The 24,366-nt window shown below is 49.1% G+C and overlaps 1 protein-coding gene across 11 annotated transcripts in view; it reads left to right on the top strand.

Annotated features, from left to right (window-relative positions):
* Nucleotides 1-24,366, top strand: part of Ksr1 (kinase suppressor of ras 1) — a 138,999-nt gene that overhangs the window by 67,680 nt on the left and 46,953 nt on the right. For 8 of the 11 annotated variants that reach the window (XR_004113713.1, XM_031354584.1, XM_031354585.1 and 5 more), the window contains one exon: nt 6,509-6,649. Coding sequence is in view for 8 of the 11 variants with exons in the window: in XM_031354584.1 (XP_031210444.1) it covers nt 6,509-6,649 (141 nt within the window). In the remaining 3 variants the exon portion in view is untranslated. Of the gene's footprint in view, nt 1-6,508; nt 6,650-12,302; nt 12,400-23,855; nt 24,058-24,366 lie in introns of those variants that run through there. The other 3 variants (XM_031354595.1, XM_031354590.1, XM_031354591.1) reach the window with 3 other exon arrangements.

Here is a 24,366-nt window from a genome sequence, read left to right as displayed (position 1 = left end):
TGTGTGTGTGTGTGTGTGTGTATGTGTTGCTAACTGTGTGGGAGGGAAGACACAGACAGGGTGCCGGTGAGCTGGGATGTAGAGGACAGGGATGAGCAAGTAGCTACCCAACTGCTTTGTTTGGGCTGCAGAACATGCTAAGACTTCAGAAGGGTAGCCACGGGTACCAGGCAGGGGAATGGCAGGCTTAAGTGAACTCGGAGCTGATTTGGGACCAGGAGTCAGGTGTGGCTCAAGAGTTATTGCAAGTCAGACCATAGATGGTGACCTGCTTGTATGAATAGAGTCACGTAGGAGATACGGGAATGCTGCGGCTTTTATGCGCAGGACTGTTACCTGATACGGTCTGGGCATTGCAGGATTTGGGTCACAAGAGAAGTCTTTCCCAGTGCTATCCCCAGTGTAGTGGTCAACGCAGCTCAGCTAAGCTGAAGAAGTATGTATCAGGAGTCAACATTTTTGGAGATTATGTGGGCCTCGGGGGCGGAGCACCAGACTAGATCGTTTCTGTAACTACGTGATTCAAAAATTACAACAAAGTTCTTGGTGTCCTCATTCGTAGGCTGGGAATAGTAAAATACAGCTCCATGTCACATGGGCTTAGCATATGCTGAGCGAATGTGAAGAGCTTGTCATTCTGCTAAAGCTGGTAGGCAGGTGTCCTTGGCCTGTGAGTGAGCCAAGCCAGCTGCTCAGCACCTCCACCTCAGCAGAACTTTGTTGTTCTCTGCTTAGTTTTGAGTAAATGAGAGTCCGTCCCATCCAAAACATGGAAAGGGGGACCGGGAGGATGGTCCAGTGGTTAAGAGCACTTCTGCTCTTGCAGAGGACCTGGCTCTTATGTAGGACAGTTCACAGCCATCTTTAACTCTAGCCCCATGGGATCTGACACTCCACAGAGACCCCCATGTATATATATGAACCATAGACACAAACATGTACACATATGTAAAAAATAAGACAGGTGTGGTGGCCCACACCTTTTATCCCAGGCACTTGGGAGGCAGAGGCAGGCAGATCTCTGTGAGATAGAGGCCAACTTGGTCTACAGAGTGAGTTCTAGGCCAGACAGAACTACATGGTGAGACCTGGTCTCAAAAAATTGAAGTAAAATAATAGAATCTTTTTAAGTATGTAATTCTGTAATGTTTTTGGTTTCATGTGCTTATTTTGTGAGGGGAAAGATATCCCCCGGATATGGCTAGGTCTGGAGTTGTATGACGATTGGAATATTACCTTGGTACTCATCAGGGATCTGAAAAGATCCCTACTGCCAAAAATTGCCATTGAGAATCCAAGAAGAGAAGGAGTTAGGCACTACGCAAATGGCGACATGGTTCCTACTGCCAGGTTTGTAATTGAGCACCAACACAATTTTATGATTTTCATAATTCAGGGAGCCTGTCTCTGTCCAACTCTGGTGTCTGCCTCAGCCTGTTCCTGGCATCCATTAGCTCCTACATTGGTTACATCTGCTACCATAGACTACTCTGAATTTGGACGCGGAGACTTGGGCCATAGGGTTGCCCCGCAGTCGGCAACACCTCAGCCACTTACCTAGTCCAGATCTCCAGTCTATAAATCTCCTACAGAAGGGACCTTGTAGTCCCAGGCCCTGCAACTTTAGGGTGGAGCTGCCATCATTTGCAGAGTCAGCTCTCTGGAAAGAGGTGCTTTTTGTGGAGGTACCAGGTGTGGCTCAGATGACATACACCAGAGGTCCTTATGCCTCTTTGCACTGAGGTGTTCTTGCCAGCTGAGCTGGAGTGTGATACTCATGGGCTCCTGTTTCTTGAGCACTTGGCCTGTCCTGGATGTTGGAGAGAGCACTAGCAGAGGAAACCGCAGGGAACACGGCAGACAGATAAGGAAACTGATCTAGTCTGTGCCACGTGGGTGGAGGTGTGGGGCTGAGGTCTGCCTGGCCTTGTGCCTCCCTCAGAGGATGGAACAAGGGCTATAACCAGGTAGATTGGATGTTGGAGATAACAGCATCCTTGAGCATCCTTGCATGTGAGTAGTATGTTTGTCCATCTGACATCAGCCGGTCCCCCAACAATGGCCACTCTGCAGCCAGCCTCTCTGTGAAAAGCCCATGAGTGGCTTAATAATGGCCTCAGAACATCTGCAACTTCCAGATCAGTATAGCCCCAGGATCGGCCATGACATCTGCTAGACACGGTATGGGGTTCGTATAAGATACATTTGTTCTTCATGTCTTCTCTCTGGGAGGGTAGAGTCTGGGCCATGCCCGGAGCAGCAAGGGTGTAGCAGGTAGCCTGTGAGCTTGATCAAAATTCTCATGTACAGGTACTTCCCTGGGCAGGCAGAATTCCCAGAATCAATACCATGCCAGGGTGGTCATACTCTCTGGTGCTCAGGGTAGAGGAGAGAGCAGAGACCAGAGGGTACCTGAGCAAGCCTAGATATCGGCCCTTCCTACTTACAAAAGTAAATGCACCTGGGCCTGGGGAAATGGCTCAGTCAGCAAAGCACTCGCTGAGTTTGGATCCCCAGCACCTCTGTAAAAACTGGATCCAGTGGTGTACATCTGTAACCCCAGTGCTCAGGGGAAAGCAGGGACCAGTGTATCTCCCTAGCTCACTATCCAGCCAGTCTAGCTGAATCAGTAAGCTCCAGGATCAGTGAGAGACCTTGTCTCAAAAAATAGAGCGGAGAAGTAATTGAAGACAAGGGTCTACCTTTGGCTCTAAGCACAGATTGTGCATACATGCACAGAAGTAATACATCTGTACATCCTTAGAGGAATATAGGTCACAACACACTCAACACTTAAACATTCCAGATCTATAATCCCAAGCATTAGTCCAAGGTCAACATTAGCTTTCATTGCCTTTAGCTCTCACCCCAGAGATGGACATCTCAAGAGCTGGGCAAGCTTCCACTGGCATAGTCCTTGCCATTGAGATGATGAAAGACCTAAAGACCACCTGGCAAGGATGCTAACCATCACCGAGCAATTTCCCTGCTCATGTAATTTACTTGCTGAGGCCCCCTATCCCATCCCCAGGGACCCATGTGGCTCAGGCAGGTGTCAAACTTACTATGTAGCCAAATATGCCAAACTCTTGTCTTTCTGTTGTCTCCTCCCAAGTGCTAGGAGTACAGCTATCCACCGCTATCCTGGCTCAGGCTAGACAATTTAGCCTTTCAGGTAGATCAACCCTATTGTGACTGAGGCTGGCACCGTGAGTTCCTTGACTGTGTTTTTCCACAGGGGATTGAGGAACTTTGAGGCCAGCCTGTGGTCTCAGAGCACAGTCTTTCCCATGTCATTGTGTCTTTTTTTTGTATGTGTTTGGGTTTTTTTGTTTGTTTGTTTTGTGTTGTTTTGTTTTTTGAGGCAGGGTTTCTCTGTGTAGCACTGTGTAGTACTGGGACTCATCTGTAGACCAGGCTGGCTTCAAACTCAGAGATCTACCTGCCTCTGCCTCCTGAGCACTGGATTAAAAGTGTGTACCACCAAGCTTAGGTTATGTTTGATTGCACATCCCTGTGGGTTGTGTATGTGTGTGTGTGTGCATGTGTATGTCTGGGTATGTGTATATATGAGTGCTGGCATTCTCAGAGGTCAGAGGCCTGGGATCCTCTGGAGCTAGAGTTCCAGACAATTGTTAGCCTCCTGGTACAGGTACTAGGAACTGAACTCAGGTCTGCTGCCAAGAGCACTACGCACTCCTAACTGCTGAGCCATCTATCTCTTCAGCCCACATTTACAATATTTTGAATGGACAGGATTCAGTTCATTTGACAGTTCCACCCAGGTAGAGCTAACAGTCTTCCTCATGTCCTGGTGGTCTTCAGGGGTAGCCTGAGTAGCTTTCAGTTATGCTGTAGGGCTTGCATTTTCCTTGCTGGTTCCAAATATTCTTATAGGTAGTTCACCAGTGTCAGCCTCCACGTGTCGCCGCATTTCCGAGGTTGCAGCTGAGCCCCCAGGCTTTTCTCTGAGATCTTTGATCTTAACAGTCAAAGCTCTGAGCAGAAAGTAGATCTTTCAGTCCAGGCTGCTTAGTGAGTGCTTGCTGTATACAGGACCTACCAACTTGTTTGTGGGCTCACCAGAGCTTTTACACTGGCACATACTCAGGCTGCAAATGGCTGTGGAGGTGGGCAGACCGAGGCCCTGCCTGTGGCCAGCATACTAACGACCCTTGGCTCTGTCGGCCACCCCACTGGAACCTTGGGTGCTTTTAAATTCCGGAAAATGTAGATCTTGTGGGTTTTGTGGTAAAGAGGAAATGACACCATCGATGGGAGGTCCCCTGGCACACCCCCTAGGCTTGGCTGGCAGGCCCTGCTGTGGTTTGTCTCAGAAAGTGGCCATTTGGTGCTTCAGTGACTGTACTGACTTTCACGAAAAGTGAGAGCAGCTCCATCACTCTGTAATGGGAACCTTCACGTGCTGCCGTTTGCATGAGCGGATAGAGCACTGCTCCTTAATAAGCGAATTCACAGGAGACAGCAGCTCCAGGACCCCAGAGCTGCCAGCAGTCACAGCACAGCAGGGACTTGCCATGCCCTTCATTCAGCTCAGGCTCCACCAGCTGTGCTGCACAGCCCTGCCCATGGCCTGCTTTGGGGTACTTCTTCCAGAACTCTAACACCTTTATAAAAAAGATGAGACTAAGTGGTAGAGTATGGAATGAGTGTAGTTGTGAGGCCTAGGCCACATTGGGAAAACTCATCTTTTGAAACGGTGTGCATCTCATGGTAATCAAGAGATTCAGACTAGACCTGTGGCTTTTCGGAACTTGTAGCCTACAGGAAGAGAGCCAGACAAGCTGGAGGACTGGGAGTCATCTGGGTGAGGGCCTAGAGGCTTCCCAGAGGAAGAAGGGGTGGGAAAGCCTAGCCTAGGTCCAGGGATTCATGGCAAGAGGTTCACTGGCACAAAGATGAGCAAGTAGCTGAGCATGGCTTGGGGAGGGTAGACAAGTGGAACTGGAGACCCACAGGCTGGCTTTGGCCTAGGCCAGGCTGACACTTCCCTGCATCGGCTGGCCACAGCCAAAGTCCTATGTAAAACAGGTGTTATTAATCATCCTCCAGAGGTCCAGCCTGTGGGCCCCTCACTGTGATGGATGGCTATTATTGACAATACCAGTACATTAGGAGCCTAGCCGCCTCTTTCATGAATGTGGAAAAGGGTAGTTTTGAGTTCTCACAGCTATCTGATAGGTAGGCCTACCTCTGGCTAACCCTCTGAAGGTGTGGTTTGCAAGCCACTTAGAGTGGAGGAAGAGACTGAGTGAAAATCCCGAAATTAGAACCCTGGGGTTTCCTTCCTCCGCCAGTTGGGAGCCCAAGTCCCACCCAGGTGCGGTACCAGGCACGAGGGGGTAGAAATGGGTGAGAGGGATCCAGGCCCTGCCTTCATGGTAAGGGGATTTAATGTGTTACTAGTTGGGGTCCCATGTTCTAGTTCAGTATACCTAGTTCAGGCAAGCTTTTAGGTGGTGCTTGCTGTTTGGGAGGGGACACTGAAAGTTACAGTAGCTCTAGAACTTGGTTTCCAAAATTCTCATATTCACTGGATACCATGGGCTCTCCTTGTTCTCTCCGGTTGGTAGCATCCTCCCTTCTGTGGACCCTGCTGGACCACCTCAGCTGGAGCGAGTCTCCTCTTCAAGCAGCTCCTAGCTGTGATCTCTTGTGTGTCTTGCTTCTCTGCCTTGTGTTCCTTGGTGCTGGTCAGAACTCTATGCTTGACCTGGGTCAGTCTGTCCTTGTTCAAGCTTATCTTACTTGAGCCTTTTGAATGCTTTGGACATTCTTCCCTTGGGAAACACAGATCCATGTGTCTGGAATGTGCTGATATCCTTGGGTATAAATCCACCCCCTCCCCGATAGCCTGTGTGGAGACTCCAGTCAAGGGCTGTTACCGGCACTGTCCCCTCCAGTCACAGCCACCATATTGGTGCCTTTCTGTGCAGTGATGGACTGAGAGCTTGTCTCTTAAACTCTCCGAGGGAGGCTCTATTATTATCATCTATTATTATCATCTGGGGGAGGGATGTGTGTGTGTCGCGCACACACACACACACACACACACACACACACACACACACACACAGGAAGACCCTTTGCCCCCAACCCAGGCTGTCTGAATCACAGTTGGAAGGTTGCCCCATCTTCGTTATCAGTTATTCATATTTATGCCTCAAACAGGAAGGCTGGCTTCTGTTTAGCTTGCTCCTATTCTGACTAGTCATGACCTTTCCTGTTGCAGGGCTGGTTCTGAAGGCAGGGTGCAGTTGGCCAGCCTCAGTGAGGGGCTCCATGCTTGTGACCAGACCCTCCTTAACTCCTTTACCTATTTGTAGTCATTCACCGTGAATGACAGCAAGAGGGTTTCCTATGACCTGCTGCCTCCGTTCTCAGCATATCCATGGCATCTGCCTGAGCTCCCCCAGAGGGCACATGCCTGCCACATGCTTGTGCTCCCTACAAAGGTGACCTTTTTTCTTTGCTGGACTTCCCACAGGCAAAACTGGTGCGATACATCTGCAAGCAGAGGCAGAGCAAGCTGAGCGTGACCCCGAGCGACAGGACCCCCGAGCTCAACAGCTACCCGCGCTTCAGTGACTGGCTGTACATCTTCAACGTGAGGCCCGAGGTGGTGCAGGTATGCAACAAGACCCAGGCCAGGGACAGGCAAGAGGGATGAGCAGGGACCACATCCAAACTTGAGAATGACTAAGATGGAGGGGCAAATGCTCTGCTCTTGGGAAGGGACAGAGGATGGCTTGGGGACTGGGGAACAGCAGCAGCCGGGAGCAGCCCAGGGCACCTGTGTCTATAGCAAGAGCCCAGGTGCCACTGCCACATAAGCTGGGTCAGCCCCACCAAACTGGTCATTAATTTGATCATCATGACAGTGACTTTTCCTGGAATTCTTGGCTCTGTGGCAGACACTGTATTTAAAACACTTTGACATTGTAACCTTGGGGCTAGAGAGACGGCTCAGAGCTTAAGAAGAATAGTTACTGCTCCTGCAGAGGAACTGGGTTCAGTACCAGGACCCACAAAGTGGTTCATGACCATTCATGGGCACTAAGCATGTGCACACACATGCATGCAAACAATGCACTTATGCACATAACAAAAGGAAATTAAATGATCTCATTCTGCTCATGGTTCTATAAAGAAGGTTTTGCCATTCTTTGGTCATAGTTGAGGACACACAGCTGGCCAGTGGCAGCCAGGGGATCAGGAACCAAGAGCCCAAGCTCAGCATCCTCTCCCAACTGCCCGGATTGTGTTGTCTTCTTCAGTTCATCTTTCCGTCTATCCACATCCTACCCAGCCCCCACATACCACTTAACCAACAGTGCACTTGGAGACTACATCAGGGTCCAGGGCGGTGTCAGGGTGCGGGGCGCCACTCACGGGGCCTACAGAAACAGCCAGGTGGGAGCTGTGTTTTGCCAGGTCAAGCCTCATAAAATGAAAGACTGACCTTCCTCATACAGTCTCCTATATCTGTTCTAACCCTCACTAGTGCTTACAGTTAAGTCCATTCAGTGTGGGCCCTCAGGAGAAGAGAACAAGGGACCGGTGACCTGCCTGTCTCTGCCACTCAGGAAAACAAACCAAAGCAGCCCTTGGAGATGCTGATCCTGCCTTCCCCCAGTGTGAAAATCTTTAGCACATTTCTAAGGGGTTAGGACCAGCCAGCCACTGGCCTCAGGCAGCTCTGCCTGTGCTTTTAGAGATGAGAGCTATAGTCCTGAAGCCTGGATACCAAAGAAACAGAATGGGGCTGGTGAGATGGCTCAGTGGTTAAGAACACTGACTGCTCTTCCAGAGGTCCTGAGTTCAAATCCCAGCAACCACATGGTGGCTCACAACCATCCTTAATGAGATCTGATGCCCTCTCCTGGTGTGTCTGGGAACAGCTATAGTGTACTTACATATAATAATAAATAAATATTTAAAAAAAAAATAAAATTACTCTGTGTGTGTGTGTGTGTGTGAGACTTTTTCTGTCTGTGACATGTTGAAGGAACAGTCTTTTTTGGACATATGCTTATTACTTTAAAATTATTCTCCTCTGTATATTTGGTGCAGTTGATTGGTTTTTCTTTTAAAAAGATTTATTTATTTATTTATTTAATGTATACGAGTACACTGTAGCTGTACAGATGGTTGTAAGCCATCATATTGTTGCTGGGAATTGAACTCAGGACCTTTGCTCACTCCGGCCTTGCTTGCTCCGGTTCCGCTTGCTCCGGCCCAAAGATTTACTTATTATTGTATGTAAGTACACTGTAGCTGTCTTCAGACACACCAGAAGAGGGCGTCAGATCTCATTACAGATGGTTGTGAGCCACCATGTGGTTGCTGGGATTTGAACTCAGGACCTTCGGAAAAGCAGTCAGTGCTCTTAACCGCTGAACCATCTCTCCAGCTCCATTGATTAGTTTTGAGGCAGGGTCTTATAGCCCTGGCTTATAGCCCTTGCCTTATAGCCCTGGCTGGTCTGTAACTCTATATGTAGGCCAGCATGGTGGCCTCAGACTTAGGGCGATCCTCCTGCCTCTGCCTCCCAAATGCTGAGTTATAAGCGTGCATTGCTGTACTCAGCTGCATTTCTGGTTGGTTGGTTGGTTGGTTGGTTTTGGTTTTTCAAGTGTGTCTGCTCAGATTGGAATGTAAGAGTACGGCTGCTCTGGTATGTCTGTGGGACAATACCCATGGGGACGTTATGTTTTACTCTCATCATTTGACAGTTAACCCAGTGTGTTTTTCTCATGGTTTCACACTTTTGTGTCTTATTTATTGTTTCTTTATTAATATTTCCTGATTGGGTATGATAAGTTAATCAGACAAAAGCCAACTCCAGCCATTGGCTATTAGATGCAACAGTAACCAGTACTACTGTGACATTCTTTGTAAATACTCTGGAATTTTCCCTAGGAGATATTCCTGGATAGAAATGTGCCTGACTTATCATGGGATTGGGGAATGAGATGATAATAATAATAATAATAATAATAATAATAATAATAATAATGGGATAAGATAGCCAAGCTATCTTAGGCCCCAGTTACCCTTGTGTGTAGCATGGTCCACGTTGTAGCCAGAAAGGGTGGGCTGGAATAAGACTGGGGGAAACTGCCTTGTGCAATGGGTTTCTTGAACGTTAACAGTTGCACGCCCGCACACACGTGGGTGCATATAGCATATACACAGAGTATAATGAGCTACAACCTGTCTGTCTCCTCGCCTACCTTCCTGCTCATCAGTCTTCTGCCGTGCAGAAAGGAGGTTGGACGTGCAATGTGGACACAGATTTAAGTACATAAGTTGGAGATTATGCAGAAGCAAGTTGTCCCCTCCTTTGTGCTGCCAATGTCCTCCTGGTCTCACTGTACCTCCCTCGTCCCCCCTGGGATCTATGTCGGTACCTCCAGCTGAGGACACAGCCATTCATGCATGTTCACAGAGCTGGTGACAAGGACGAACCGTGCATGGTTCAAGTTCAATGTGCTGGACTCCAGAGTGTGCCTGTCAGCTTTTTGTCTCTGAAGATATCCTTGGGAGCTGGTCTCATGCCCAAAGACTTCTCAGCAGATACCTGAAGACCTTGGGAGACTATCTTTGGCCGATGGGGCCCAGTGTGCCCAGGGCGGTGGCTGGTAATTTGGAGTGTACTGTGTGGTGGCAGCTGGGTTGGAGGCCTCCCAGCCAGGCTGTGCTCTAGTTGGTGCTGAGTCAAGCCCTGGTTGAGTCATAAAGTCCCAAATGACTCAGCAGAGCTGTGTGCTTAGTGAGCTGTGAACTCCTTTGTATCTGAGGCGCACTGGATGGGCTACTGGGCCCCAAGGCTGAGTAGATGATGGGAGCCAGAATGTCTCTTGGGATGGAGAGCTCTAGGAACAGAGGGTGGGGGTGAGAGAACAGGAACACTGCCTGCCGCCTGTGACCTCTCACCTGGAGACAGTTGGCAACTGAGAAACCAACTGCTCAAGCAGAGATTATGTCCTGCCCATCTTCATGTGTGGGTAGACACTGTCTTCCATGGTCTCTCCCCACGTCAGTAGCTTGTTGAACGGTAGTTAGGATCCCCTCTTTTCTATCTGTTCCCTGGGTGTTCCTAAGCAGTGATGTGTCTGTGCACATGGGCTCTGTCATAAAGACCAGGGCTCCCAGTCCTTCCCAGCCCTCCACCCTGCAGGAGGCCTGAGCCTTTAATAGAGTAGCGTGCTTCTAACTGGCCGTAGGTCATGGACATTAGAAGTTAAATAGCATCATCTCCCTGGCTTGCCTGCCCTAGTGCCTTGGGCCATGTAACGGTAGTTAAGGAAGCTAACAACTCCCCAAAGGATCCTGTTGATGCTCTCATGAGATGGATCCTGTTGATGCCCTCATGAGGTGGATCCTGTTGATGCCTTCACGAGATTGCTCCAACCCTCAGCATCCCAGCCTGCCACAGGGAGATCGCAGAACCTGCTAGCCTCTCCAGAAAGCTGGCTAGAGGTTTCTGTGATAATGTAGATCCTTCTAGAAAAACCTCCCACCCCCCTTTGCTTGACTCTGAAGTTTGAGCTGGAGAGAATCTCTTCTGAGGAGTACAGACTACAAAACTCACCTCCCCCCCCTCAAAAAAAAAAAAGTTCCCGATTCATATGAATATGACAGGGTCAGTTGGCCAGGCAGCTGTAGCATCGGCTTCTTGTTCTGGATGGGAGTTACACATTCTATGGCTACCTGGCTGAATGCGCTCTCTGAAGGTCCTTGGGCTTGCTGCTGGGGCTACTTTCCAAAGGAGGCTGAATATCCCTGCATTCTATGGCCACAGATGTGCGGGTATGAGGGTACCCAGAACCTAAGGTGCTGTGGGTGTCCCAAGGGCCCCTTGATCTTCTCTCCCTGTATATCCCTGAGCAGGCCGCTTCATCCCTCTGAGCCTCAGTTTACTCATGTCGGGAAAGGTTCAGATAGTTTTCTCAGCCTTCTCCTCAGGCTTTGAGAGACAGAGGGAAGCCAGAGCAGTAGAGTTGTGTCCTGCGAGGTAGTCAGGGAGGCCGTCCAGAACCGCGCTGCCTCTGTCACTGAACCTTTCAACCAGGCTAGGCTGTGCCTCAGGCCTCCGCTGTAAGTCTTCTCCAGTAGTCCCATTGTTCTTCAGAAAGGACTTCTCAGTGTGTTCCCATTGGTCTCCTATGGGACATGTGTCCTGCGTATGTCCTGTGGGCACAGCTGGGACACCCCCCACCCCACTCCGGCAAGCACATCTTCGCCTCACAGGGGCAAGCCAGGTTTCTTTGCTCGTGGATTTTTTTCATGCATCGGCCTTGTGTGTTTTCACCTCTTTGTGTTTGCTGCTGTTGCTTATTCCACACAGGAAGTGATTGGGACACAAATGGACACAGAGCGCCTTTAAAGTGCTTTCCACACCGCGCAGTGGCAGGGGCTGTTTATGGAGTGAGCAAGCGGAGGCCTCCCTGTTCCTGTGCTCTGAGATAAGCACCTTGTTTGCAGTTGCCAGGTACCCTGGCCAGGCCTCTCTATGCACGCTGCAGTCATTGACACTTGACAGCTCACGCTTGTTCCCTTCCTGCCTTTTGTTTGCTATAATGGGATCGTGCAGTATGAATTCTGCATGATGTCAGTCTTATTCTCGCCTTTGTGTAAATCCAGAAAATCCATCTCATTCTTTTAGAGCACAATAGTGAGAGAATTCTTCAGGATGTCTGACAGTGGGCTGGGGATGCAGCTCAGTGATAGGTAGGGGGCTGCTCCCTGGAAAGAGCTGCTGTCGAAGCTGAAGGGATAGCTAAGCCTGCTCCAGTAGGAGCAGGGACATCCTCCCCACCCACCTAGAGACCTCCCCCAGACACACACTCACTCTCTCTCTCTCTCTTTCTCTCTCTCTCTCTCTCTCTTTCTCTCTCTCTCTCTCTCTCTCTCTCAATGAGTGCCTTAGCACCTGAAGAAAGGAAGGAAATGGAAGGGAGAGAGGGAGGGAGGGAGGAAGGAAGGAAGAGATCTGTCAAAAGTTATGAATGATTATGTTTGGATGAGACCACTTGCTTACACGGGTGCTCACAGTGACATCAGCCTATGAATAAACCTGTGAGCCTGTGGCCACTGAAGCCGCACATACCTGAAAAGGCCCTCTACCTAGCCCCAGGGCACCTGGCAGGTGGGAAGCCTTTGGCAAGTCTTTTCTGGTCAAAGGGTGGTAGAAATGAACAGAAATCAGTGGGGACAGAGGCTGGGGTGTTGAGGTTCCTCTCAGTATCTCTCTATCCCCCTGCATAGCAGATCTAGAGTGCAGCTGAAGGATCCAGCCTTGACATCTCACCACACAGTGATGTGTCCTAGGGCATCTTCTGAAGCCTCCTGAGTGTGTGGGGTCTTTACGTGGTAGGTTTTGTTCCTTTCACTTCTTTTTTCTTTTTTCTTTTTTAATTTGTGGTGCTGGGGATTGAGCTCATCTCTGCTTTTCTTCCTGGAGAAAGACTATTTTTTTTAAAAAATTTATTTTTATTTATTTTTTACGTGTATGAGTACACTGTAGCTGTACAGATGGCCGTGAGCCATCATGTGTGTGGCTGCTGTTGAACTCAGGACCTCTGCCCTTCCCGCTCGCTCCGGCCCCACTGGCTCTAGAGTAATTTACTGCAGCTGACTTCAGACGCACCAGAAGAGGGCGTCTGATCTCATTATGGGTGGTTGTGAGCCACCATGTGGTTGCTGGGATCCGAACTCAGGACCTTCGGAAGAGCAGCCAGTGCTCTTACCCCGCTGAGCCATCTCGCCAGCCCTCCTTTCACTTCTTGAATGTTGTTCTGACCTTGGCTCTCCATGGCTTTAATGGCTGAGGAAGACAGAAGCAAGATCATGTACTATGAAGCCGTACGTGTTGCTTCCCTAGGGTGAGCTAGCCATCACCTTAACTTGATACTGCAGGGTGGGGCAGTGTTTATGGTCACTTTCCAGGCAACGGTGTCTTTCCTGGTGGGTAAAGAAAGAAGGATGTCAAGCCGCAGGATAGCTAGCACACACCCTTAATCCTAGGATGCAGGAAGATGAAGTAGGAAGTTCGTGAGTTTTGAGTCTAGCCTGGGCTACATAATTCCAAGGTAACCTGGGCTGCATAGCAAGACACTGCCTCAAAAAATTAATTATTACTTAATTAGTTGACCTGAGGATGGAGTGACAGCTACACGGGCAGGCCGAGGTGACTCTGCACTGGGTCTCATTTGTCCTCACCTGTCTTAGCTAGGGTCACTGTTGCTGTGATGAAACGCTATGACCAAAAGCAGCTTGGGGAGGAAAGGGCTTATTTGGCTCACACTTCCACATCACTGTTGATCATTGAAGGAAATCAGGACAGGAACTCAAGCAGGGCAGGAACCTGGAAGAGCCGATTTAGAGGTCATGGAGGGTGCTGCTTACTGGCTTGTTCCTTATGGCTTGCTCAGCCTGCTTTCTTCTAGAACCCAGCCCAGGGTGGCCCCAGTCATAATGGCCCTCCCACATCAATCACTAATTAAGAAAATGGCCTACAGTCATGTCTCCAGCCCAATCTTACAGAGACAATTCCTCAGTGGAGGCTCCCTCCTCTCAGCTGACTCTAGCTTGGGTCAAGTTGATATAAAATTAGTCACCCTATCACCTGAGTGGACCCCAGCCCTCCCCAGCTCAGAGCCTGCTGTGGCTCTTCTTTTAAGATTTTGTTTGTTTGTTTGTTTGTTTTGTGGGACAGGGTTTCTCTGTGTAGCCCTGGCTGTCCTGAAACTCACTCTGTAGACCAGGCTGTCCTGGAACTCAAAAATCTGCCTACCCCTGCCTCCCAAGTATTGGGATCCACGGCATGTGCCACTACTACCCAGCAAGATTTTTTTTAAAACCTTTTTATTGAATCTTTGTGAGTTTTACATCATGTACCCAAGTCCCATTCATCTCCCCATCCCCTCACATCTTCCCTTTTCCCTTACAACCTTTCCCCGAACATAAAGTGCACACACACACCACCACCACCACTAACAACAACAACAGCATAGAAAACATGGAAGCTGTATGTCACAGTGTGTCTCACAGTATACCCCTCTGTCCACACATCTTCAATTACAAATGTTCATTGCAATGAGTCATTAGTCAGGTTTGAGATCTCTGGCTTCGGTGACACCATCAGTATTGGATCCTTACCAGGCCTCCTCCTGGTTATCTTGTTGCTCTGTGTCATGAAGATCCTGCAGCTTTCACATGTCCCAACCATTTGCAGGTGATATAAATTTCTGTGTGGGACAACTCAGAGCCTTGGATCTGGGCCTGAGTGGTAGCTAGCTGGTCAACTTGCTGGCTCTCCCTTATCCACACCACCAGGGCAGGCTCTCCAGCACTGCTCCAGCTAGGTCACGCAATGCTACCATTGGCAGGGGACAGGGTCGTCTCTTAGAGGCTCATCCAAAGCTTCAGGAGCCAGCTCCACTGTGCTGCTTAGTCAAGGGTCTGGGCCCACTTTCCCCAGTGCTGCAGAAAGTGAGGGGCTGGGCCAGCTCTTCCACTCTCACACCCTTAGGCTGGCTTACCTGTGCCTTCGCCATCAGGGCCAGCTTTACTGTGCTGCCCAGATGAGGTGCCCAGCAGCCCACTCTCCCAAGGGCTTCAGCGGGTGGGGGACAGGGCCAGTTCATCAGCTATTATGGCCCCAGGGCCTGCCCTGAGCAGTGGTGGGGAGTGGCTTCACCCTTGCACCCATGGCTATGGCTTTTCTTACCTGGAAATCTTGGATTCCCTCTTTGGATTCCTTGGAAATCTTTCCCCTCACCAGTGCAGACCCTGGGCAGACTCTTTGCTTAGTAGGACCTCAGTGATGAGAAGGCTCTGTCTTTTCCAGTGTTGCAGTCCAGGAAATGATGTCTTAGGCGCATAGACAACCTGAACTCTTCATGGTTCTGTCAACCTGTGGGTTGTGATCTCTTGAGGTGGGATATCAAATGACCTTTTTATAGGAGTCGCATATCGGATATTTACATTATGATTCATAACAGCAATTGCGGTTACGCAGTAGCCATAAAATGATCTTATGGCTGCAGGGATAACAAAACCACAAGGAACTGTAATAAAAGGGTCACAGCATTAGGAAGGTTGAGAACCACTTTTTATATCAACAAGAGTTTTAAATCATGTGAGTGTCGGGCCATTACTGCACTTGAGCTGTCTAGCTCTTGTGTCTGCCTAAGAAGGCCTAAGCCAGGAGCTTGGATGCTATGACACTCTCTGCCCCCTGGGCTCCAAGCTTGGGTAAAGCACAACTTGCCAGTTGACATAAAGTACTCTGATGGAAACCGGCATGAGATGTGTGAGACTCATCCCGGCCAGTCAAGGACAGACCACGTCAGAAAGACATCAGGCAATACCAGGGAAGTTGTTGTTCATTGCCTAAGTAGGACAGGAAGAGCAGGTGCCCAGATAAGGGAACAGTATCTGTGGGGACCCTGAGGCTGGAAAAAGGATACACTAGGAAAGGCTGGGAGAACGCTGGGAGGAGCCTTGGGCCAGTTCAGCAACTCTGTGTGTGTGGAGCCTAGGGCGTGGGTTTGACTTGAGGCGGGTAATCGAAGCTGTGAGAGAGCAAGGGAGGAAAGTTGAATATTGAAATTCTTTTAAGGAAAGCAAAGCTCCCACTGGTGAGCAGGCAGAGTACACCATGGGTTTGCTGGAGAGATGCTAAGGAGGAGGCAGCAGCCTGCTTGGAAGTGGGGGCCCTAAGGCCAGGAGACAGGTCAGAGGCAAGCCCCACCCCTCCATGCTGACCATTTCCAGCCACCCCTGCCCCACAGGTTAAGTCTAAACATCACAGCTTGGGTTTCTGGCTGCAACTAGGGAAATGATTTCAGAGCCTGCTGGCCAGGAGCATTTTTTTTTTTTTTTTTTTTTTTTTTTACACCCTTCAGCAATTTCCCTGTTGGAAGTTGTTAAAGGAAATAGGAAGGGCTGGCTGGGATCAGTTCTAGCAGGCAGAGGCAGATGCTGCGCAGAACCTGTGGTCCAGCACGGAGCTTCACTGTGTGTCCCTGCATACACTCCTGTAGCTGGCCCTTCTGAGCTGAGGATGTCTGTGGGTCTGGTAAAGGGCTTTATGTTGTGGATTGGTAGGCAGGATTCTCTTCCCCTTCTCTTGTGTCCTCTCAGCCTTCTCTGGGATGAGCATCTTGGCCTCCTACTGGCTGTGGCTGTGTTGGCCTGGGAAGGGTGGCTTCAGAGACAGGACGGTTCTCTGAAAAACAAACCCACATAAGCACATTGGCATTTGTCTCTTGAGGTATAGATCAACAGGGTGAATCCTATGGCCCTTCCCCTGGCCTCTTGTTTCTTCTTGCCAGCCCCACACCCCCCACTAGGAGCCAGAGGCCTGGCTGATCTCAGGCAGCTGGGAGCCTCCCCAGGACTGTGTTGCCTTGAGGAGGGATCTGCATAGAAATGTCAGCCTCAGTTGCCTGTGCCAGAGGAAGTGAGATTGTTGTATTAAATGCTGGGTCTCAGTGTGGATGCTGGATCTCGGGTCTAGCTTGGTCCACTGGACCACAGACTCCTCCCTGCTTGGGGTGGCCCAGCAGAGGCCCAGTGGGTGGACAGCAGAAGCCCAGTGGATGGACAGCACACTTCTGTCAGTCACATTTAACCACAGAGAGGAGCTGAAGTTGGGATGTGAAGGGGTAGATGAAAGTGACAAGGCTAGCTTTTGTGTGTGACTGTGAGATACATGCACACACACAATCCTGTTTAATCATCATGCCTAGAAAAGGGGGGAAGGGGCCTAATTTTCTGCGTTAGCAAGCTTAAGCTTAGAGAAATTACAGGACTTATCAGAACTGTACACCGAGTTAGCCTCTGGAAAGGTCAGAATTCTAACTCAGGTTGTTGTGACCCAAAGCCGTGGGCCCACCTCACCCCAGGCCCCAGAGCAGCCCAGTTCAGTGTAGCTGTCTTGGGTGGTGTGACAGAGCTGGCTGCCTTTCTCTCACGTTCTTCCCCCTTCACTGCCTTCTCCCTACCTTCTTTCTCTTCCTTATGCCCATTCATTGCATAGTCATCAATCATTTATGTTTTGCTAGGTACCCAAATGAATTATCTCATTACTTACCAATGGATTCATTGATGAAGAAGGTAGTGTGCTCCAGGGGTGTGGGGGGTGGATTACAGCTGCAGAGTGTATTTGTTACAAATTGTCACCATGCAGAGCTGAGTGTCTGAGGGCTGTGGGTCCCAAGGGGAAGATGGACGTCACTCTCTCACTAGCTGGTTTACTCTCAGTAGCATGTGCTTAGCCATGGTTGTATAAAGGGCACCATTCTAAGTATATGTCACTTTCCAGCTGATGGGGTAATGTATTTTTTCTGATCCTGGACCAAGTATCTATTAAGCTTCTAAGGTAGGGGAGCCACTGGGCTCTGGCTGTCGGTAAAGAGTCACAGGGTGAGTGAAGAGTCACAGGGTGAGTGTGTGCGGTATAACTCCGTGTTGTGTGGTGCTGTGAGCTACACAACCATCTCCTAGTTCTTTGGAGTTCTAGCTTACTGAGTGTAGACTGCATGTGCTGTGAGGACAGGAATCTGGCTCTTGTAGTTGCGGCTCTGATCCCAGTGTTTACCAACTGGTGTGCTTTCTGAATGCTTGAGTTCAAATATCATGCAAAGCCTTTCTGCCCCTTGGGCTGTGCTGTCACAGAAGCACGGTCATCTAAGTAAAGAGCGCACCCCAGCTATCGCTAGGGCCCCTGAATTTGCCAGTCACTGTGGCAGCTATTTCTGGGCTGGTGTGTCTACGGGCCACAGCCTGGACTTGAATTAACAGCATGTGCCTGTGGCCCATGGCTTCGGAGTAGCATGTGCCCAGCCTCCTCTGGACACTGCCAGCTTCCAGGCCTCCAGCTTGCATGTGTGTGCTCCCTCCTCCTTGGGGAGGGCAACCATGAAGAGGGAGGCTTGCTCTAAGAGAGATCTGATGAGCCAGGTTGCTTAGGGAAACGTTTGTGTCAACTCTGCCCTGCTTCAGTTATCATGTCATGATTTCTTCCTTGGCTCCCTTTTGTGTACATTGTAGGGTATGCTCATGTGTGTGTGCAGGTGGTGTGTGTACCTGGAGGCCCAGAGGGTGTTAGGTGTCCTGTTCTATCACTTTTCACCTTACTTCTTACAGGCAGGGTCTCTCACTGAACCTGGAACTTGGCTGGTTGCCTGCAATCCCCAATGATTATCCTGTCTCCACCCACACAGTACCAGGGCTCCTGGTGTACATACAGCCATGATCAGTTTTTTTTTTTTAATTTTTTAAAGATTTCTTTATTATTATATGTAAGTACACTGTAGCTGTCTTCAGACACTCCAGAAGAGGGCATCAGATCTTGTTATGGATGGCAGTGAGCCATCGTGTAGTTGCTGGGATTTGAACTCAGGACTTTTGGAAGAGCAGTCGGTGCTCTTAACCACTGAGCCATCTCTCCAGCCCTTTTTTTTTTTTTTTTTTTAATGCAGGTTCTGGGGATTTTAACTTGGGTCCTCATGCTTATACAGACACTCTCAACCACGAAGCTATCTATCCTTAGTCTGTCACCCTTCTTTTTAATAACTAGCAGCAGATAAATGTCAGGGTTCCCTGTTCCCAAAAGCATGTCCCACTTTTACCAAGGCTGGATAGGTGACCCATCTGAGTTGCCATCAGCCAGCTTGGGCAAGTCCCTTAACTTCTCTGTGCCCACTTTCTCATCTGCTGGTTGTTCTGGCGAGAAGTGTAGATGGAGTCACATCTGGTCCCTTCTGCCTCCTCTACCCCCACTCTCAGCTTGCAACTCCGATTGGCTCAGTTTCCATGCATGTCCCAGATCCATTTGTGTCTGTTCCGTTGGCAGCAGACCTCTGTCACTCCCAGATCCATGTCCCCTCCCTCCGCTTCACTTTTCATGAGCCCAGAGTGGTTTTGCTTTAAGCCCACATCCAGAAAGCTGGCTTTTCTGAGTCCAGTTCTGCGTTGGGATCCAGTCACACTCAGCATAAAGTCTGGCCCTGTCACCATTCCTAAGACTCTGAAGTATAAGTGTCTGTGTTGTGCCAAGGAAACGTCAGTGATCCCTAAAAACACACACAGGAGCCTGATGCAACTCACAGCAAGGTCTTTATTTTATTCGAGCTAGCTTGCCCCCCCCCCAAACACACCACTCACTCAGGATGGTTTTGGTGGCAGGGGAGCCCTGAATGTCTATTGGGGCAAGGCTATATAGTAACCAGCAAGCAGGGAATATGTGTGCAAGCATCTAACTGGAAAGCTACTATGGCCTTTAACATAATTGGCTGGTGCTGGGAGTCATATCATAAACTTAACTTCTGCTTCCCTCTGCATTGGTGGTTGTATTAGGGTTCTTTAGAGTCACAGAAGTTATGGTAGTCTCTATGTGGTAAAGGAATTTATTGCAGACTTACAGTCTGTAGTCCAACTCCCAACAATCAACTCCCAACAATGGTCGGCAGCAGCTGTGAATGGAAGTCTGAGGATCCAGCAGTTGCTCAGTCCCACAAGGCAAGCAATTGAAAAAGAGCAAGCTTTCCTTCTTCTTTATATAGGTCTCCAGCAAAAGGTGTGGCCCAGGTTAAAGGTGTTACCACACCTTTAACCCCAGGTGACCCTGATTGAACTCGTAGATCTTCCAGTCTTAATCTTCTAGGATTCATAGCCACTATGCATGCCACCACACCTTTAATCCCAGATGATCTTGAACTCATAGATCTTTCTATCTTAATCCTCTGGGATTCATAGCCACTATACCTCAAGATCTCCATGCCAAGATTCAGGTCAGAAACGTGTTATCTCTCAGCCTCCAGATTAGGGCCAGGTGAGTCTTCTAATTCTGGATTGTAGTTCATTTCAGATATAGTCAAGTTGACAACCAGGAATAGCCACTACAGTGGTCATAGGCAAGGGGTGGGCTGGTAACCTGGGGTGCAGGTTTGTTGGGGGAATAACCAGGAGATACTGGGCTTGTTGAGGAATTAGCCTAGAGACTGGAGCTAGGCTCAGGTTTTATTGGCGGGCAATTTGGAAACTAATGCTAGATACCAGACTGTTAGTCTACCTGAGTTCAAATGTAGGTCAGGTTCTCTAGAGTCTGAATTCAAAAGCTTTGGCATCTATCTCATCTGCATCCTTCCACACTTCCTGCATCTTTCCTCTGCCCAGGCATCGGAACAAGGTGGGCTGCTTCCTGTAACAGCCACAGGCTCTTGTATGTTCATGTCTTCTGCCTGCAAGGATCTATGTCCCCAGCCTAGTGCCTCCTCTTCCTCTGCAGGGTTGAGAAGTTAGGACTCTTAACAAAGCTGCCCCGTCTAAACCAGATGCCGCCCATCCTCAGTACAGCCAAGCCCGCACTCTCCTTAGCACTCACTCCCAAATTCCAACTACACAGCTTAGTTGGCTTTGAATTTGTTCTTTATTTTGGTTCATGATGGAAAAGACAATGTTGCACTCACTCTGCTGTCCCCAAGTACTGAGTAAAGTCCTCTGCACTCGCAGCTCTTTATTGATTGGAATGAAGGATGGATAGATAGAAAAAGGGCAGGGTACCAGGGACATAGTCAATACTTAACAAGTAAAGCAGATGTATAACTCCTCCCACTCCTCGGTGCTTCTCTGTAGTAAATGTAGCTGCCCAATAGACTTAAGGCACGAGCCCAGAGAGGTCTGTGTACAAGAGAGATCCCATTAGGCTGGGTGAGCAGCCCAGTGTGCCAGCATGCAGGACCTAGGCAGCTCAGCCTCGCTGCTCACTGAGATTGTGCCTGCCAAAGGGGCCACAGGGAACGCTTCCCTTTGAACTATAGCTGCCGTCTCAGGGAAGGCTCTGATTGGATCGGCTTTGGTCACATGCTCGCAGACTGGGACCAACAATTGGTTAAGAAGATGGAGAGCCTTGATGGCGCACGCCTTTGATCACCGCACTTGGGAGGCAGAGGCAGGCGGATTTCTGAGTTCGAGGCTAGCCTGGTCTACAGAGTGAGTTCCAGGACAGCCAGGGCTACTCAGAGAAACCCTGTCTCGAAAAACAAAATGAAACAAAACAAAAAGATGGAGAGCAGGACTTAGCCTGGGTGGAGGAACCCAAAGGGTCAAGGGTCACAGGCACGCAGAAATAGGTTCCCTATCAGGGAGTGTAATAGTACAGCTCTGCAGTATTAGCTCTTCAGGAGGCTGACACAGGAAGATAGCAAATTCAAGTCTTTCCTGAGTGTCTCCAAACTTCAAAGGAAAAAGAAAGCAGAGCTCCTGTTAGTAATTTTCAGCACTGCACAGGGCAGACTTCCCAGAAAGGGTTCCCAGAGAGGCAGCAGGACAGAAGGCTGTGCACACAGGTCATATGGTACCAAACAGCTTTCATGGCACCTGTGCCCCTTATTCCCCATAGGAGAGGGTCACCTGGAGGCCTCTCGTGTGACTTCCCATCAGTAGATAGGGTTCCTGTGCCCAAGCAGGAGCCACAGGCCTCTGCCTCACAGCTGGCCTAGCAGGGTTCCTCAGCTCCCCTGTGGTTCTGCTAAGACCATGTTACTAAAATATAGTTAGTGAGGCCATTTTGTTGTTGTTGTTTAATTAACATTTCTCTATGCTTATTTTAGAAAATACAGAAGAGCAGAGAAAATAAGACCTATATTCACATTCAGAGATAATCATTGGTTCTTGGATTTAGTATCCTCCCACCCCCATTTTGTAATAGCATCTTGTGATTCCAGGCTGGCCTTGAATTCACTATGTAGACAAGACTAGCCTTGATCTTGTGACCTTCATACCTCCACATTCCCAAGTACTGGGATTATAAATTTCCACCACAGTGTCCAGATTAGATTTTCACTGCTATCTAGTGCTTATTCATGTGTTCATGTCCAAAACGTGCAAAGATGGGGCTAGAGAGAGGGCTCAGCAGTTAAGAGCACTGACTGCTTTTCCAGAGGTCCAGAGTTCAATTCCCAGCAACCACATGGTGGCTCACAACTATCTGTAATAGGATCATATGTTCTCTTCTGGTGTTCTGGTGTGTCTGAAGACAGCTACAGTGTACTCATATACATAAAATAAATTAAGTCTTTTTAAAAATGTGCAAAGACTAGGGAGTAATAATAGTTCTGTTTACTAACTGTTTATCTCATAGTCTCAGTGCTGGGGGAAGAAACACTGTAAAAGTGGCTGCTTCCTTCTGGGCATACTTCTTTATTATGAACCTTTAAAAAAAAAAAAGATTTATTGCCAGGCTGTGGTGGCGCACACCTTTTATCCCAGCACGTGGGAGGCAGAGGCAGTCGGATTTCTGAGTTCTCGGCCAGCCTGGTCTACAGAGTGAGTTCCAGGACAGTCAAGGCTATATAGAGAAGCCCTGTCTCGAAAAACAAAAAAACAAAACAAAAAAAAGATTTACTTGTTTTATGTATTATATGTGTGCTCTGTTTGCATGTACTCCTGTGTGGCAGAAGAGAGCATCAGACCCCATTATAGATGGTTATGAGCCACCATATAACTGCTAAGCCATGTTTCTGGTCCACACCCATTTCTTTTAATGGTGTAGTTCACATGTGAATTTAGGCTATAATTATTTAGTGAGAACTCTCAGTATTCCTGTGGCTGAGGTGGGTTATACCTAGATTGTCCCATCCACTCCTCCAAGTGACCTTCAAGAAAGCATGCAGTGATGCTCACTGTGCAGCAAATGGGGCATGTCACCTACCTGAGGCCACAGAGGTAGACAGCCGCAGACCCAGGATGCATCTCCAGGACATCTTGCTGCAAAGCTGGCACTCAAAATCCTTCTTCTCTTTGGTTTTTTTTCTCTTGGTTCTCACAGATGGGCTCTTGTCCCTCTCCCTCTTGCCCGAGGTCTTTACGTTTACTTAATCTGTTTTTCGTGTGTACATATGTTCATTTTAGCACTACATGCTCCACGTCTGTGGAGGACACAGGTCAACACCACAAGTCCTCCTCAATTGCCCTTTACCATGTATTTTGAGACAGGGTCTCACTGAGCCTGGAACTCACTGATTGGCCAGACTGTCTGGCCAACAAGGCTGAGGGAAATTATCATCTCTCCAACCCTGAGATGACAGCTGTGGGCCACCTTGCCTGGCTCTCTCTACTTGGGTTCTAGGGCTCTGAACTCAGGTCTTTAGGCTTGTGGGGCAAGCACTTCACCAACCAATCCACCCCCCCAAGTACCCTTAATTTTATTTATTTCAAAAACGATTATTTATTGCTTTAGAGAAGCATCCCCCAAATCTAATCATAAGTGTTAATTTTAAGAAAAATTTAAAAGTACAGAAAAACTTCAAAAGGAAAGTAGAATCGCCCCAGACACTGGCAGTCCACCCTGCCCTGGAGTCCTCATTTTTTTTCTTAATTTTGAGAGAGGAGAGGTCACTGGTCCTTGTGTCACTTCTTAGCTATGTGACAGCCACCACATGCTCCTTTGGCGCTGTCTTGTCTGCTCACCAGGCCATGCTGTAACGCTCAAGGCTCTTGTACGCCCCAAACGTGTGAGAGGCTGTGGGGGTTAGAGGGTAGTTGTAGTTCATATGGAGGTGGGGAGTCCCCAAGTGACTCAGGAGAAGTGAGAGATAACAGTGTTCTCTCCTGACTCAGTTCCTGCCTTTTGCAGGGAGGTAGTGAGGCAGAGAAAGCTGGGTTCTGGCATCCTGGGTCCCCATCCCCCTGCCATGAGGCCACCAGAGCCCTGTCTCTGCCTCATGCCCAGCACCTGCTCTGGGAAGTATGTGCTGACTCCCCAGCTCCCAGCCACAAACTATTTTTGGCTACAGTGAGCATTCGCTAGTAATGAAAACAGAAACCCCTCTCCCTGCCTTGTTCTTCCTTGGGACAGTGCACTGGGGGCCAGGGCTGCTGTGCTCCGGCCCCCTCACCATGCATTGCCTGTGGAGCTGGGTGACGACAAAGGCGTCAAGAGACCCAGAAGCCCCATCACCCACTTTGCCGAGAGAAGCCCAAGGTTCAAGCCGGCCTGCACCAGATGAGAGTTATGAGGTAGGCAGTGGAGGGCCTTTCCTTGGGTCCTTAGAATGGGTCCCTTTGGCTGGACCCTGAGTCCTTGCTTTGCCGGCTGGCTACAGAACACACCAGAAAAGCATGCATTTTAGGGGAGGTGATTGTCGTTTCATGTTCCATTCCCTCCCATCCTTATGACAGAGAATGGCTAAGGAGCAGTCAGAATCTTAGACGTAGATGGCCCCCGTCTTTATAATAATGAAGGGGTTGGCTGTTTTCATGCTTCTGGTTGAAACAGGGTTAGGGTTGGGTTAGGGTTAGGGTTAGGGTTAGTGTTTTGTTTTGACC

The sequence above is a fragment of the Mastomys coucha genome, unplaced genomic scaffold, assembly GCF_008632895.1.
Source record: "Mastomys coucha isolate ucsf_1 unplaced genomic scaffold, UCSF_Mcou_1 pScaffold5, whole genome shotgun sequence".
NCBI classification, from domain to species: domain Eukaryota; kingdom Metazoa; phylum Chordata; class Mammalia; order Rodentia; family Muridae; genus Mastomys; species Mastomys coucha.
Note: the sequence above shows the minus strand (reverse complement) of the source record. Positions and strands in the feature narration are given on the sequence as shown.